Source organism: Leguminivora glycinivorella, chromosome 1 (genome assembly GCF_023078275.1).
Source record: "Leguminivora glycinivorella isolate SPB_JAAS2020 chromosome 1, LegGlyc_1.1, whole genome shotgun sequence".
NCBI lineage: Eukaryota > Metazoa > Arthropoda > Insecta > Lepidoptera > Tortricidae > Leguminivora > Leguminivora glycinivorella.
The window spans coordinates 22,760,166-22,775,090 of NC_062971.1; the positions used below are offsets into that span (position 1 = coordinate 22,760,166).

General features: G+C 36.9%; 1 protein-coding gene across 4 annotated transcripts in view; it reads left to right on the forward strand.

Annotated features, from left to right (window-relative positions):
• LOC125231776 (protein numb) overlaps positions 1–14,925 on the forward strand; it is a 41,223-nt gene that overhangs the window by 15,016 nt on the left and 11,282 nt on the right. For 2 of the 4 annotated variants that reach the window (XM_048137363.1, XM_048137372.1), the window contains exon 2: positions 14,637–14,912. In XM_048137363.1, coding sequence (XP_047993320.1) covers positions 14,706–14,912 — 207 coding nt within the window. In that variant the 5' untranslated portion in view covers positions 14,637–14,705. Of the gene's footprint in view, positions 1–10,012; positions 11,052–14,636; positions 14,913–14,925 lie in introns of those variants that run through there. The other 2 variants (XM_048137356.1, XM_048137348.1) reach the window with 2 other exon arrangements.

The window sequence follows — 14,925 nt, forward strand, 5'->3', positions numbered from 1 at the left end:
ATTTTACTTTGCGCCTCTTGTAAAAAATAACAATGATATTCTCGTAATATACACCGAAAAATAATTGTTATAACAAAAATATTGTCCGCATAAATAAATGTTTTGCTTGTGTAACGAAACGCAATGTTTTGCGGCGTGGTCGGCGGCCATTTACGTGTCATGAGAGATCATGCGTGGACGCGGATCGCAATAGGTTATATTATTTATCGTTAAACGTACTCACTACGTATTATCCATTCGTTTGGTAGTTTCCATTTTAGGAAATGGATGAAGAGGTGCAAAAACTCTTGCAAGGATGGGAGATGGCAGAGTTGGCAAAAGCAGGTGAGTCACATACCGTACATGTAGAACTTAGTAGATAATTAGAATGGTGAGTAAAAAGGCATTTAATGTTGTATTCATTTTACATTGCATACAAATTCATACGACATTACGTGGGCAAAATCTAAATACTGAACTAATAAGGACTGTCCACGATAAAAAGTGGTCATACATAACATGATAAATCTTTCTTCCTGAATGCACATTTTGAAGCAATATTATATTTTGATAAATCTGTATACATAAAACTATATAATAATTAAAGCTATTCCTTATAATGCTTTAGTGTGTCTGAGGTTTCGCCGAATGTATACCATCAAGCATTTCATTTCTTGTACAGTGTTTTTTAACAAACTTCACACGCTTCCTGGCACAATTTTATAAATACTTATATTTTTATAAGCTGTTTTACACACATTAGAATGACATCTTAGCAGACAAAAAATACTTTTTGAAACTCATTTCGACTTTTGGTAGTCAGGAAGACTTTCTACTCCAAGCACTGACAGTTGTTTTTGTATGGAGAGCCAAAAAGTGTCAAAAATTCGAATTCAGCAAAGTTAGAAAATCTCAGTACTTTCTTAATCTGATTACAATCAGAAAAATTATTACTATCGTAAAAGCAGTATGTAATAGGGTATATTTTGGCTATTATAATTAAACATTAAAAAAATATTTTTGTCATTAAAACTGTTGTACTTAAAGACTGCAAGAAGACACTGTACAAAAAAATATTGTTATCATGAGATACATACTGCTAAAATTCATAGGCCACCTAAAGTTTATAATTTGTTTGTATTTTTATAATGTAGTTTAATATCTACAAATTATTTGACAAACATGCTGCTTATAAATTCTCATTATTCTCAAGATTTACCATGTTATATATGACCACTTTTTATCGTGGACAGTCTTTATATATATCTGAAGTGGACGTAGAATATTACTTAATGTAAAATTTATTCATAGAAATTTTAATGTCTTTTTCAGATGATTTACAATGGTTGCAAGTTTCCTGTGACCCATGCCATACTGTGGAACAAAAGTGGAAAAATTCTGCAAAATATAAATTTTGACGAAATGAAGGACGGTTCTATTAACACTGACGAATATATGAACAAAGTCTTGCACTAAGGATCGTTGAAATATATTTTTTAACAAATTATATAATTATTTTATTTACTTTCAGATTCACCAATTTTCACCGCTCATAGCATCCATTCCATATGCTGGGTGACCCAGGTTTCCGGATCCCAGTTTCAACTCTAGGCTTCTGTCTCTTGGGTCTGGTCCTAGCAACCTGCATTTTTATCGGTAGGTACCTATGAATTTGTCTGTGCACTGTATAGACAACTAACATTTCTTGTAAATGTAAGAAAAGGTTTGTTGTCTATACAAGGTGGTACAGTAGGATTAAAGGCTGAGCCACGCCAGATACGTGTACGTAGACGTGCGCGTAGCGTACGCGGTGTAAATGACGAATCCTCATTAGAGATTACACCGCTTGTGTGACGTGTTTCCCGTGTGTGTCTAGCGGTGTATCATCTCTTTTGAAGATTCGTACTTTACAGCGCGCACGCCACGCACACGTCTACGTACACGTATCTGGCGTGGCTCGGCCTTTAATCCTACTGAACCACCTTGTATAGACAACAAACCTTTTTTTACATTTACAAGAAATGTTAGTTGTCTATACAGTGCACAGACAAATTCATAGGTACCGATAAAAATATAACACGTTAACGCAATTGTATATTTATTAGAGAGTACCATAAATGCAGTTGCTGTAACTAACTTTCTTGTTCTATCAACCATTTAATGAAGTTTACATAAATGAAGAGAATGTAATATATATCAGATGACTTGTATTCTTAACGATACCTATTATTGGCCTAACTAAAGTTTTATAACCTTTACAAGAATTTCTTGTGGAGTTTACATTATTTTGTTTATTTAGACACTCCATTTGTTATAAATACTGAATAATCTAGTAATACACACAATTTGACTGTGTGACCCTTACAATATTTTTATTTTATGATACGTAATGTATATATTACCTTTACAAGAATATATTGTCAAGGTCACATTTCATTTATTAAGCTCTGCAAGAAAATATTATTTATTTGTACGGTCCACGTGTTATGATTACTAAATATTCTAGTAATACACGCTATTTTAATGTGTAGCAATTACAAGATAACTAGTTCACTAAGCTCAACGCATTTAAACAGACTAGTTTAGTTATTTATACTATGTGAACAATTGTCCCAGAATTTACTAGATTTTCTCGTTCAGATTACACTATTCAGGTATCATGGACGAGACTTTTTTCTCCGTGCGGGCGGCGGCTGAAGTACATGTACACGTTGAACACCAGCTGCCGCGTGTCGGCGGGCAGCTCCACTCGCGACTCTTCCCGAGTCTCTAACCCTCTTCCATTGTAAAGCCTCCTCCAACTAAACATTGTCCATGCGGTCATAGCCTCGTCCCCGTATTGCGCCGTTTTGTCGCAATAATTAACTCAAACTGAGATCAATTTCTCGAGCACGCAGACGAGAAGTTTACTCCAAACTTCTGGCAAGATTTAATAATTCGCGAATTGGATCTGGTGAATATGCGTTCGGTAGGAAAGGCAACCGAGAACTGACGGCAGCCGGACTCCGGAGACCACATCGACACCCTGGTCACACGTTTACAACATCCGCTGCGCAAACGCGGACATCGATAACCCGCGGACGGCACTTTGTATGCGACCGGGCCCTTCGCGCTTTTGACAACCTTGGCCAGATATAGTAAGGAGCCGTTAGGAGGAACATATCCCGCGCCATAAAAATGTCACCGTTGTACGACATGTGAGATCGGCTCGCTATCGATTTTGTGTGATAGAAATATTTATTGGCGTCGCCTGGATAGGCCGTGCCCTGTTCTAGAAATGCAAGTAAAGCCTTGAATGACGTCCATGCCGTAAATAGAACATGGTGTGATACATAATTTAACAAGCTGCTCTTTTTGCTCCACTACTGCCACCTATTAAGCCTACTTGGTTGTCTAATAAAATTACTAGCTCTTCCTTGGTTGTAAATTACTGCTGCATTTCGCACAAAGTCATTTTGTTTGAATGTTTTCGTTTTAAGTTTTGGGCTTCTACCCTGAACTTTATCAGCGTGAAATAATTAGCATTACCTTTGTATACTTTTTTATATCGTTCACATTAATATAAATTATATAGAAATAGTTTCAATGCATGAAAAGGTAACATAGATATTAGTAATCTTGCTCATATTAAATATTACGGATTTACATTCGAAATATTTTTACGAGCATAATTATATGCTATACAAGTTTATTTGTGTAATACCATTAAGTTACTGATCTTGCCACAGAGACAAATCATACGTGTTTTCACTATTTTCGTGGTAGCTTTCTTTCTTACATACTTTGTATTGTTTCTGTGAGTAGGTAAGAAGTGTAAATAGGTAGAAAATAAAAGTGACCCGTTTTCACTAGACTCCTAATCAGACGTTACTGAAAAGGTGCATTTGAATGTGCCACGATAATTACGATATTAATAAACATAATCATAACATAAATGCGCTCTGAAATGCAAGACTGTATGCATGAGAAAATTAAGAGTTTACTGCGTTGGTTATCAAGATAACGTCTCTTCCACAAACAGACGTTTCTCAGTTACCCTTTTATCATTACCAGTATTTGCAAAAGCCTTGTGACAGTTGTGACCGATGTATGCAGTTCTATACATAGCTGCATAGTTTTGTGATTGCGTAGTAGTTCACGTATTGAACGCAGATTACTCGAAATGTCAGTCAAAGGTCACTTTCAGAGGACCACTTTTCTTATTTGAGTATTTGGCTATGCTTATTTACTTTAATAAAATGTAGACCAGGAAGATATAGGAAGTAGTATTTTATGCTCTGAGATGTAGATGATCCAAAATTTTAGGGGAAGCCTTTGCCCAGCAGTGGGACACATTATAAGCTATTAAAAATAAAAACACCGCGACGCACTCACGTGTATTTTGCCCACAAATTTTCTTGTCTATGTTTAATGATCATACATTATTGCAAAGAATTGCTATTGCAATACAATGCTGCTTGCGTGATGGGCACCCTGCCGAGGGGCCAGGGCCTGGAGGGTAGTTTTTAGGTTTATTTTTTATTTATTTTTTAAATAAGTATAGTTTAAGATTTTTTATTCTCAATAGTGTAATATTTAATTTATACCCTATTTCATTTTCATGATTAAATTTACTTAAGTATACGTTATTTATTACTATAATACATTACCTTTACTGATATTCAGACCACAAGCATGTCAACACGAATCGGAACACAGTGACCAAATCAAGCTCATTATAGCGGTACTTTGATTTCAAAGTAGTGAAGAGGTCGCTGTAATGTGTATCAACAATGACCTATGTGCAGTTGAGTAATTGTTATAGTTACGACCTTTTGTTACTAGCGCAGTGTGATGGAGGCGTCAATTTTACGGTGGCTGACGACAGGGCATTGTCCTGTCGTCACAGCCATATACCACTGTTTGTTTTAAACTTTACTTATCATGCTTCTCGGAGTTCGTGTTAATTCTAATGATTGTATGTACATTGTACATCACTGATGTATATTATTCTTCGATATAATGTCGAGCTTTCTACAAGCATACTTGTGGAAGTCTCGCAAAGTTCCATCTATAATATCAACATTTGCCAACTAAGCTAAGCTATTATCGCTAAAAAGCTGCTGATATATTGCCACAAGTTTTGAACTTTTGAAGATAGAAATAAAATATTTAATACATAAATAAATAAATAAATTTCTGTATAGTAAACGTAGTAAATCACTCCCATCCTATCCTTAATTTAATGGGGGATCAAAGATTGTCACAAGCAATAATAATAATAATAAGTGAATTCCCACAAGAATCATTTTCATATAAAATTAAAAACGGCCAAGTCAGATCAGATACTTTTGGCTAAGGTGTTCGTATGGCTCGTAGGGCGTGCAGAGCTGGGAGCTTATTGGCTCTATTACAATCTTTACATCATCTACCTAGCTACCTACATGGGATTTGATAACTCTTGACATCAGTAATGACAGTGCGAGTATTGTGGTCTATTCAATTCAATTCAAAATATCTTTATTCATGTAGGCCTAGTTACAAGCTCTTATGAATAGTTCATTACATATATATTATGATCTTAATCTAACCTAATTATCAGAGCAATTTATTGTTGTAAATTATTGTTCATAATAATATTGAGTCTATAATATACAATTTCATATAAAAATAATCGTTAAACAAAAAATATATAATTAGTTATATGTATATATAAAAATACATGTCTAGAATATTTCTAGGAAAAATCCAATGTCCAAAAAAATACAATATTAATTTCATCAACAATAATAATAATAAAAAACGTAAAAATAAGAAACCATTTCGAATAACAATTAATCCCACGTTGTTTTATCATTCATGTAGTCTTGTGTTGTATAATAAGCTTTGGAAATGAGTACACGCTTTACATGATTCTTAAATTTATTAATTGACAAGTCAGTAATATGATTCGGAAGTTTATTATAAAATCGAACACAATTACCCATGAATGATTTTTTAATTTTACAGAGCCGTGTGAAGGGCACCGCGAGTTTATGTTTATTTCTAGTATTTATATTATGTACATCACAGTTTTTCTTAAAATTACAAATTTTTTTATGTACATACATAATATTCTCATAAATATATTGACAATGCACTGTCATTATATTAATGTCCTTAAATTTATCTCTAAGTGAGTCTCAATGGTTCATTTTATATATTGCTCGAATAGCCCTCTTCTGCAGAATAATGTACATTTCTATATTCTAATGTACATTTGTCTCCTGAAATGGCTGAAATGAAACTATGGAAACGGATTAAGTATATCGCTTATAATGAATTTACAATACATACCGACGTTTCGAAACTTTCGAACAGTGACGTGTCGAGTCGAGCGTTCATGGTCAACGGCCTCAACGGGTAAAGAATATTATAAAATTGTTGTTGGTCATACAACTCATACATAAATCAGACAGGCAATTATGGCCGCGCGATAAATGATAAAATAGCAGGCCGTCCTTATCGCACTATTTGTAAGTGCGATAGGGACGGCCCGATGTTTTATCATCTATCGCGCGACCATGATTGCCCTACAGAATAAAAGAGTTATGATATTTTGGGTATGCTGAAGGGCAGCGGCGTGATTACTAAAATGCCTTAAATTTACTGAATTCCGAAATTGTGACATATTGACAATGCAGTTCCGGGGCAACCTGCCGAATCCTACACTGAGTCAGACGACGCAACGGAGCCACGCTGTTACGTCGTCGCCCAAATCTAATGTTTAATTTGTATTAAGGTAACGGACCCAATCATGGACAGTTTTCTCCAATTATGGACGGCAGCTCTCCAGTAATGGATCCCCCATTATGGACAGTGAAATAAGTTAAAAATTTTACTTTTAAAGCCAACTGACACTCAATGAGTCAATTTTATATACCATAAATAAAATTAGTTTGGGTTATTTTAAGATAGGATTGTTTCTTGTAAATTTTGGTTCTGTAAATTGTTCCTTGTCCATCATAGGAGGTACGCAGTTTTTCGGTTCCAGTAATGGACACTCGCAAAATAACGCTATTTCTTTATATCTTTGGAGCAACAAACTAGTATGTTTTATACCTTATCTCATGCTTAATGCAGTAATTAAAACTCATTCAAGTTTACACCGAGTATTATTTTTTTATTATTTTATACATGAACTCAACTCTCTTAGCAACATTACTAAGAATTCGTCTTGATATTTTTTTCAGTAAACTGGTGAATTTTGACTTGTCGCCAAATCTTTCAGAAATAACCGAATTAATTGAAACTTCAAAACGAAACAGCTCTACAACTCTAGTTTGTGGTACATTGCCGTCAGTTTTTAGAAACTAATTTTTGATACTTATTTTTAAAGATTTGTGTTTTTTTGTCCATAATGGCATCACCGTCCATTATAGGGTATTTTACATTATTTGTCGTTTGTGTCTTGTTTTGTATTTTGTAGTTTCACAGTGCCTTGGTGTAAACTGTAATGCTGTGTTACTTTTTAACCGCCTTCCAAATCTCAAGGGAAGGGGTTCTCAATTCGTCTGTATTTTTTTTTTTTAATGTTTGTTCCTCGATATCTCCGTCGTTACATACAGATTGGTCCCATTTTTCTCAGAACCCAGTTCTGATGATTGGATCCTGGAGAAATCGAGGGAACTCCTCAAATCTGAAAGGCATACATATGGTGATTTTTATGTTTTTAAAGGAACAGCATGCATTTACGTACGGAACAGTGACATTTGGTGCAGTGGAACTCCTGATAATGGTCAGAATGGAACTCCCCAAATCTGAACGGCACACTTATAGTGACTTTGGTATTTTTATAAGAACAGCATGCACTTACGTCCAGAACAGTGACATTTGGTGCAGTGGAACTGCTGATGATGGTCAGAACGGAACTCCTCAAATCTGAACGGCACACTTATAGTGACTTTGGTATTTTTATAAGAACAGCATGCACTTACGTCCAGAACAGTGACATTTGGTGCAGTGGAACTGCTGATGAAGAGTGAGCCGCCCCTGGTTAGAGTTCCGTTCTGATAATCATTCTCATCTGTAAGTACTTCAGAATCATCCAAATTTCAAAATTGGTTCAGAAATGACGGAGATATCGAATAACAAACATTAAAAAATATACAGACGAATTGATAACATAATCCAACATTTGAAAGTATTTATCACCGGGTTTATCAAAGGAAGGCGGTTTTTTTTTTTCTTAAAAATTATTGATTAAATAAATAAAATAAATAATGGAGACCAATTCAATCTTTTTCAGTTTGGGGTTTTTAGAACTTTCCCTATGATTATTAGTTGTTTTTTTTGAGATAATAGTACAGTCAGCTTCTTTACATCGTCTTCTAGGTCATTGTAGGAACTCTAGTGATAAAACTGATAAAACAACGTACCTTTTATTGCGGTAGTATTCGTTAACTGCTGAAAGGAAAAGTGGAAATGTAGAAGTACATTAAATAAAAATGAAACAAAATAGAACATGTTGAAATATTTTCATCATAATTCATAAGTAATTTAACGTGTGCCAATTAGAAATAAAGAAGTAGGTACCTACAGTTAGCGACAAAGAAAGGATAATAATAATAACAAAACAGGAATGTTTGTTGTCTGACCTAAAACTTATATCAGATTTTTTTTTAATCAGAAGAGTAAATGAACATACGCATATTTGTCAATTTCATTGTACATTATCCTCATATACTATGGCAATATGTTCAGCAAACCATTGAATGCTACATTGCTGCTGCAAATGGCCAAATTTAGCACTGGCCTGTTTCCAAGTCGACTTTGTCGGTAATAATACATTGGTTTTTAACTACATATATTCCATTCAATATTATTCTCCTCGTTATGGCATTGTTGTGCGCCCTTGGCTTCCTGCCCTTCTATCCGCTGTAGTTGTGATTCGTGTTTTTTAAATCTTAGCTTGCATCAGCTATTAGTCATTGCTACAAGCATTATCATACTAATGAGGGCTCTGCTAATGGATCATTATTATTTATAAGCGAATACATGTGTTTTATATATACCTTAATCAGTAGTTTTGTATATTTCGGATAAAATCGAAATTTGATTGAACTAATAAGACACGAAGTTTAAGGATCCAAACAGGAAAATTAGTAGAGCCAGTACTGTTCTAGTATCCTTGCAATTTATCTTTATGTTCTCATGGGCTATTAGCGTGAACGATATGTAATTAAGAGCTTGATGGGTCACTGATAAAATTAGTCAATTTACCAATGAATGCAGGCGTTCATGTCGGCCACCTATGTGAGCGCCGGCTCTTACGGAATGTAGCGATGACTCAGTGTAATGATTCAACGTACCTCTCAAATTTCTTGTTAGTTCATTCCATATGCACCGGTCCACAAAACCACCTATTACCTTTTCCCTTCACTTTAAAACAATAAAGAATTAGGATCTTTTGTTTTTTTTTTGTTTATCGTAACGTGTCATACATAACATTCATAACGCAATCGTAAATAGTGTTTATGTTTTCATCTCGCTGATTCAAATCGATCTGCTATTACAACGAAATTAAACGAAGGTCGGCGATGTTTGGGTTACAATTGGGTTGGGAGGAACATATGTTCCATTCCGAACCAATAATAGACTTGAGTTTTGCACCTGCGTCCGTCCCGTTTTCTCGCACGCGCTCAATCCAGATGTTGGACCCAGCGACGGATGCGCACATGGCACCCCCCGAACATGCCAACTTTATTCGTCCTACGCTACTCACTTGTAACATACTCAACTTCAATTTTAGCCACACCATGCATATGGGCAGAAATCAAAGTGCTCCACGAGCAGCTTTTGGTAAGTTTTGATAGAGCACAACTATTGGTTCTCACATCTGTTAGCAAATGCACATATTTGACTGAACTTTTTATGTGGATATGTTGGATTAAATCAGAGTTTAGATGAGATCACCGTCGTCATCAGTTCTTGACAATACATAGGACCGGTCTCGAGGGGCGCGACGGGCGGGGCAGGCCGGGACGGGTGCGCCGCTCCACTCTGCAGGGTTTGCGCGATTCACAACGTACGCGACCCACTCAGTACGACAGTTGTCCGCTGCCTGCGCGGCGCGCGCGCCTCTTCCCGTTTCCGATTCGATAACATTCCTTAACTTAAAATAAATCTAGTCAAAATGAAGTTCAGTGTTTTCTGTGATACTAACTGGAAGTGTTTGTGTGATAAACGAAAAAGTGGATTAGCTCTGTAACGACACGCTACGGTTCAAAGAACAATGCTGTGGGAAAAAATAACGTTCAGCTGGCATCGGCAGTCGTTCCCAGCTACCTACCGAACGTCTCTCCCCCCGCGGGCCGGGTGCCGGGTTCAATGCGCCTCTCTGCGTTTATTCATCGCTTGTGGGAAAAGTTGACCCCCGTTTAAAAAATATTGTTAACGAATTCACACGATTCCTGTTCTATTGATGCGTGTCTTAAGATGAATGGATCATCAGCACCAGTGTGCCTATTAGATCATTATGAGATCATTTCCTAGACACCTGCAATTGAAAGAGAATACATATTTCTATCTTAAAGTGATAATTTCTGTTTACTTGCAAAGGTGTCTTTAATAATGAACTAAGCCCAATAACTTTTTTTACTCGCAAGCCGTCAAGGTTGCACCATTCCTCAGTTCGAGTTGTTTGTTTTGAGCTTTGCTGTGTTTGTCGAGTTTCGAGTTCGTCGAAATTGTTATCTTGTTGTGCCACGGATTGTGTACCAGTACCTGTATCAGAATCAGAAGTGATTTACCTCATTATTAGATAACTTGTTTTTGGTGAACACGGAGATGAAACGTGTCGGATTTGTCGTTAAAATTTAAATTGAATTAACTAGATTCCGAAGGCCATGGATATAGTGCGGCGCGTGAACAGTGCAAAGACTTCGCATAGGTAGTGGCGCTAAGTGGATTAGTGGATATGTGCTAGTGCAGTTTAGTGTCTAGTGTACCTATTTGGATTTCGCTGCATTGTCTTCAAAATGGGGAACCAAGGCTCGTCAGCTCACGAGCCTTTCGACCGAGCTCAAACGCAGAACGCCACCGATTTGAAAATGGTTAGAACTCATTTGATTACATATTTCCAATTCAATACGCGTGACGTGACTCACTGGTTAACTATGGTCATCGTTTTATTGTTCGTAGTACCTGTGCTGGTATCTGATCTGCATATTGTGCGACCATTGTTTGACGTAGGAAGAATCAGACCAAGCCAAGTTAACAACAATTTTGTTACCAACCCGCGCAAGGGTTATTTTAAAGTCAAAATGTCACGTGCAAAGTCTGGTCTGTCAATATCGCAGGCAGTTACTTTAGGTCTGACCCATGTTTTATTATATTCTATTTATTCTACATACTTATAACTCTACAAATAACTCTTAACAGTTTATTGAAGCCTAAAGCACAGTAGGTCACAGAAGACCGAAGGCACAGTATAATATAGAGTACTATTACAGTATGTCCACTTCCGCTCCCCGCTGAAAGTGCCGCCCACCCGCTCTCGGTTACCTCACAGTTTATTACCGCCTGTCAAAAACGCGTCCAGTCGTAACCTAGAGGGGCTGGGGGGCGACACTTTCAGCGGGGAGCGGGAGTGGCAATACTGTACGATAGTACTCTTTATTATACTGTGCCTTCGGTCTTCTGTGGGGATCGTGGCGACAAGTTAAGGGAAAACTGATGGCAGATATGCACAATTTCACATGAAATGAGCAAGGCTCGCCCGTATCCTTCTCGGAGTCCTCGCTCACGAAACCTGTGCAAGCACAGCTACCACAAATTCATGCAATCCAAAATTCGTAACTGCACTCGTGGTCCATACTACAAATTACAAATAAAGACAACCCATTCTTAGCTAGCATGTGAAGCGTTTATGGGCTACCATAAAACTTTGTTAACATTAATGTTTATCGACGACAGTGGGTGGTCGTGGTCGGGTAGCCCGGTCACTTTTACTGCTTTTACTTCATTTACCGAATAATCAAACCCTTCTCAATCAATCGTTGTAAACAACAACTACTTAGCAACTTATGAAATGGATATGGACCAAATAAAAGAACCTGATACCTAATGCCGTAAACTTGGTGCTTTTCAAAATGTATACATTCGAAAATATTGCAGAGCGTGTTAGTAATACCGACCTAATTACAAGAACCTATGTGTAGTGTATGCTATTCTATGGTTCTGAATTGATGTGACACATGTGAGTGAAGTGGGTAAACAGTCTAGTATTTGCTGCCACACAGAAAACAAAATGTATGCACTCTACTCTTAACTAATAAGGACGAAAGTTGAAAAGCGTAATTTGCGTTTGCGCACCCTTGACCAAAATATTAGTTCCCATGGCACCACGCGGTCGCTGTTAGTTCTTATTGTGTTTGATTACCCACTTCAGAGCTGCCATCTGTGAAATTGCAGTTACCATCTAATCTTTTAAGCTGACTCACTATACGGCCACGTGCTTTAAGTATATTAATCTGTTATTTTTTTCTATAATTATATTTAATTTTAACCCTTTAAACGACATCTGTCATAAACAGGAACGTCGTGCACACGCCAAAGTAGAACGCATAAGCTAGCAAAAATGTAATAAACAATTCTGGAAACATTAAATTAAAAGTTGGTTTTTTATTTCATATTTAAGGACAACAAAACAAAGTGTTAGAATAGAAGTACATATTTAATTTTTGTCGATTTTTTTTTCTTCGTGGTAAAGCACCACGGCTTGCCATCACATCACATATAAAATCTGATATAGGAAATAATGTTCACAATATACACATCTAAAAATTTGATATGATTAGCGATGCACCTAAGAGAAGTTTGTTAAATTGCGTAAAGTTTTCGGTGTTGTTCTTCGCACATTATTTATCGCCCAGGTTTGGGGTCAACTTCTAAGGCATTTGATGAGTTGGTAACAAACGCCAGTGTGTAACTCAAACATCAAAGTTTATGTATGTGTGTAGTGCTATAGGTACAAAAGGATGCATAAATTAAATGAAAATAACAAAGTACTTTTCTGCGCGTGCGAAGCCGTGGGCAAAAGCTAATATATCTTAATCTTAAAGATAGTGTTCTCAATAGCAACTTGAATGAGAATTATCTCATCAAAATTTCCAATAATTTGAAATTCTGAATGTTCTGCAACTTGTACATTGTTAGATATGATTCGAATAATCGTTGGTATTAGTACTTTAGTGAAACATAGGCCACGTGAAACAATTTTCTATCTTATCGGTTGGCCTGAAAATTGTAGGCCACAGTGAAAACGAATTGATAACATTAATTACACTGCAATAAACGCGCGAGTCACTTATCTCTGGATATCTTTGCTCGTGGAATATACATTAATTAATTATTTTTTCCCTACTCTACCTATATAAACCAAGGCGTCTTATCTAAAGTTATTGACAGCTTTTCTAGTTATCGTTTATCAGAACTTTCCTCGAAACTCCTGAAAAAAACTTTTCTTTTCGTCATTGATGAAGAATTCATTTTTTAACTAGTTAGTGTGTTCGGAAAGAGAAGAGTCGTGGAATGTATTGGACCCCATACATTTCACGATTCTCTTTCCGAACAGACTCTAATATAGTTTAATCTACATTTTCATACTTTTTGTCAATATCTAATGATTATTATAGGCAAGTATATTTCAATGGAACTTTTCAAGGTATTAGTACATTTGGAATAAATTACTCGTACTAAATTGGTACTTTATATCGTTTTGCCTTATTACAAAACCACGTATTCAATAAATAGGTAACCTATATCCATATACACGTCCTTTTATCAGAGCTCGTTACTGATAACTCGTAGCAGTCATTAGCAATTAGCGACTCATTTGAGGAAATACCAAAAGAAATGAGAGGTTTTCGTCGCTGTCAATAATGCGACGCCGAACAGGAATTAGGTATAATTACATATCTGCATCGCGTTGTGAAACAGTTATTTTCCGTTTCCTATGGGTTGTAATATTGTGGGATTCCCTAAATGAAGTTGCTGTGTTGATCACCAGCTCGTTAAGGCGATATGATCAACCTTTTCAGTGTTTTTCCTTCCGTGACAAAAAATGGTGTAGACCCCAAAATGTCGATTGATGAAGAGCGAATAATAAAACTTAACCCTTTAATCGGTATCGGCAAAATACTTGCCATCATACTCGTACTTTTAAAAAAAACGCAACTTTACAATAAGCATTAAGTTAAAAAATTGAATGACCAGAAACAAATGTCAAATGGTTAAATGGTTAACTGAAAATAGGAAAGTCGCTCATGTGACAAAATGCTTTCTGCTGAACTCTGAGTGATTATTATCTACGTGTGTTCAGGTCACTATCACTGAAAACGCATTTTGGAACATTAGCGACTTTCATATTTTCAGTTAACCCTTTAACCATTTGACATTTGTTTTTCGTCACCTATATCATGCAACCCTTAATTTTAACTTCTTTGTCTTTTTGCGCTGAATTGAGAATCTCATACGAGGACAACTAGCCTTCATTGATTTAGAAACTTTCCCATTAGGTTTTTATTATATATGCATATGTATAGGTACATAACTTACAACTCCACACGCACGTGCTGTCCTGCTGGCATTGATCTTTGCGTAGTTCAAAATAGTAACGTGTCAACATTTGATTTCAGAAATCGTCAGTGCGCAGTTCATTGCGGCGGGCGCGCGCCGGCGGCGCCCTCTCGCCGCCCCGCGCCGGCATGGAGCGCCTGCGCCGCTCGTTCCGGGAGTCGTTCCGGCGGCGCAAGGGCTCGCCGCCGGAGTCGGCGCGCCCGCACCAATGGCACGCCGACGAGGCGGCCGTGCGCGCCGGCACTTGCACTTTCCCCGTCAAGTACCTGGGATGCGTCGAGGTGTTCGAGTCAAGGGGGATGCAGGTCTGCGAGGAGGCTCTTAAGGTCTTACGGGTAAGTAGTAATA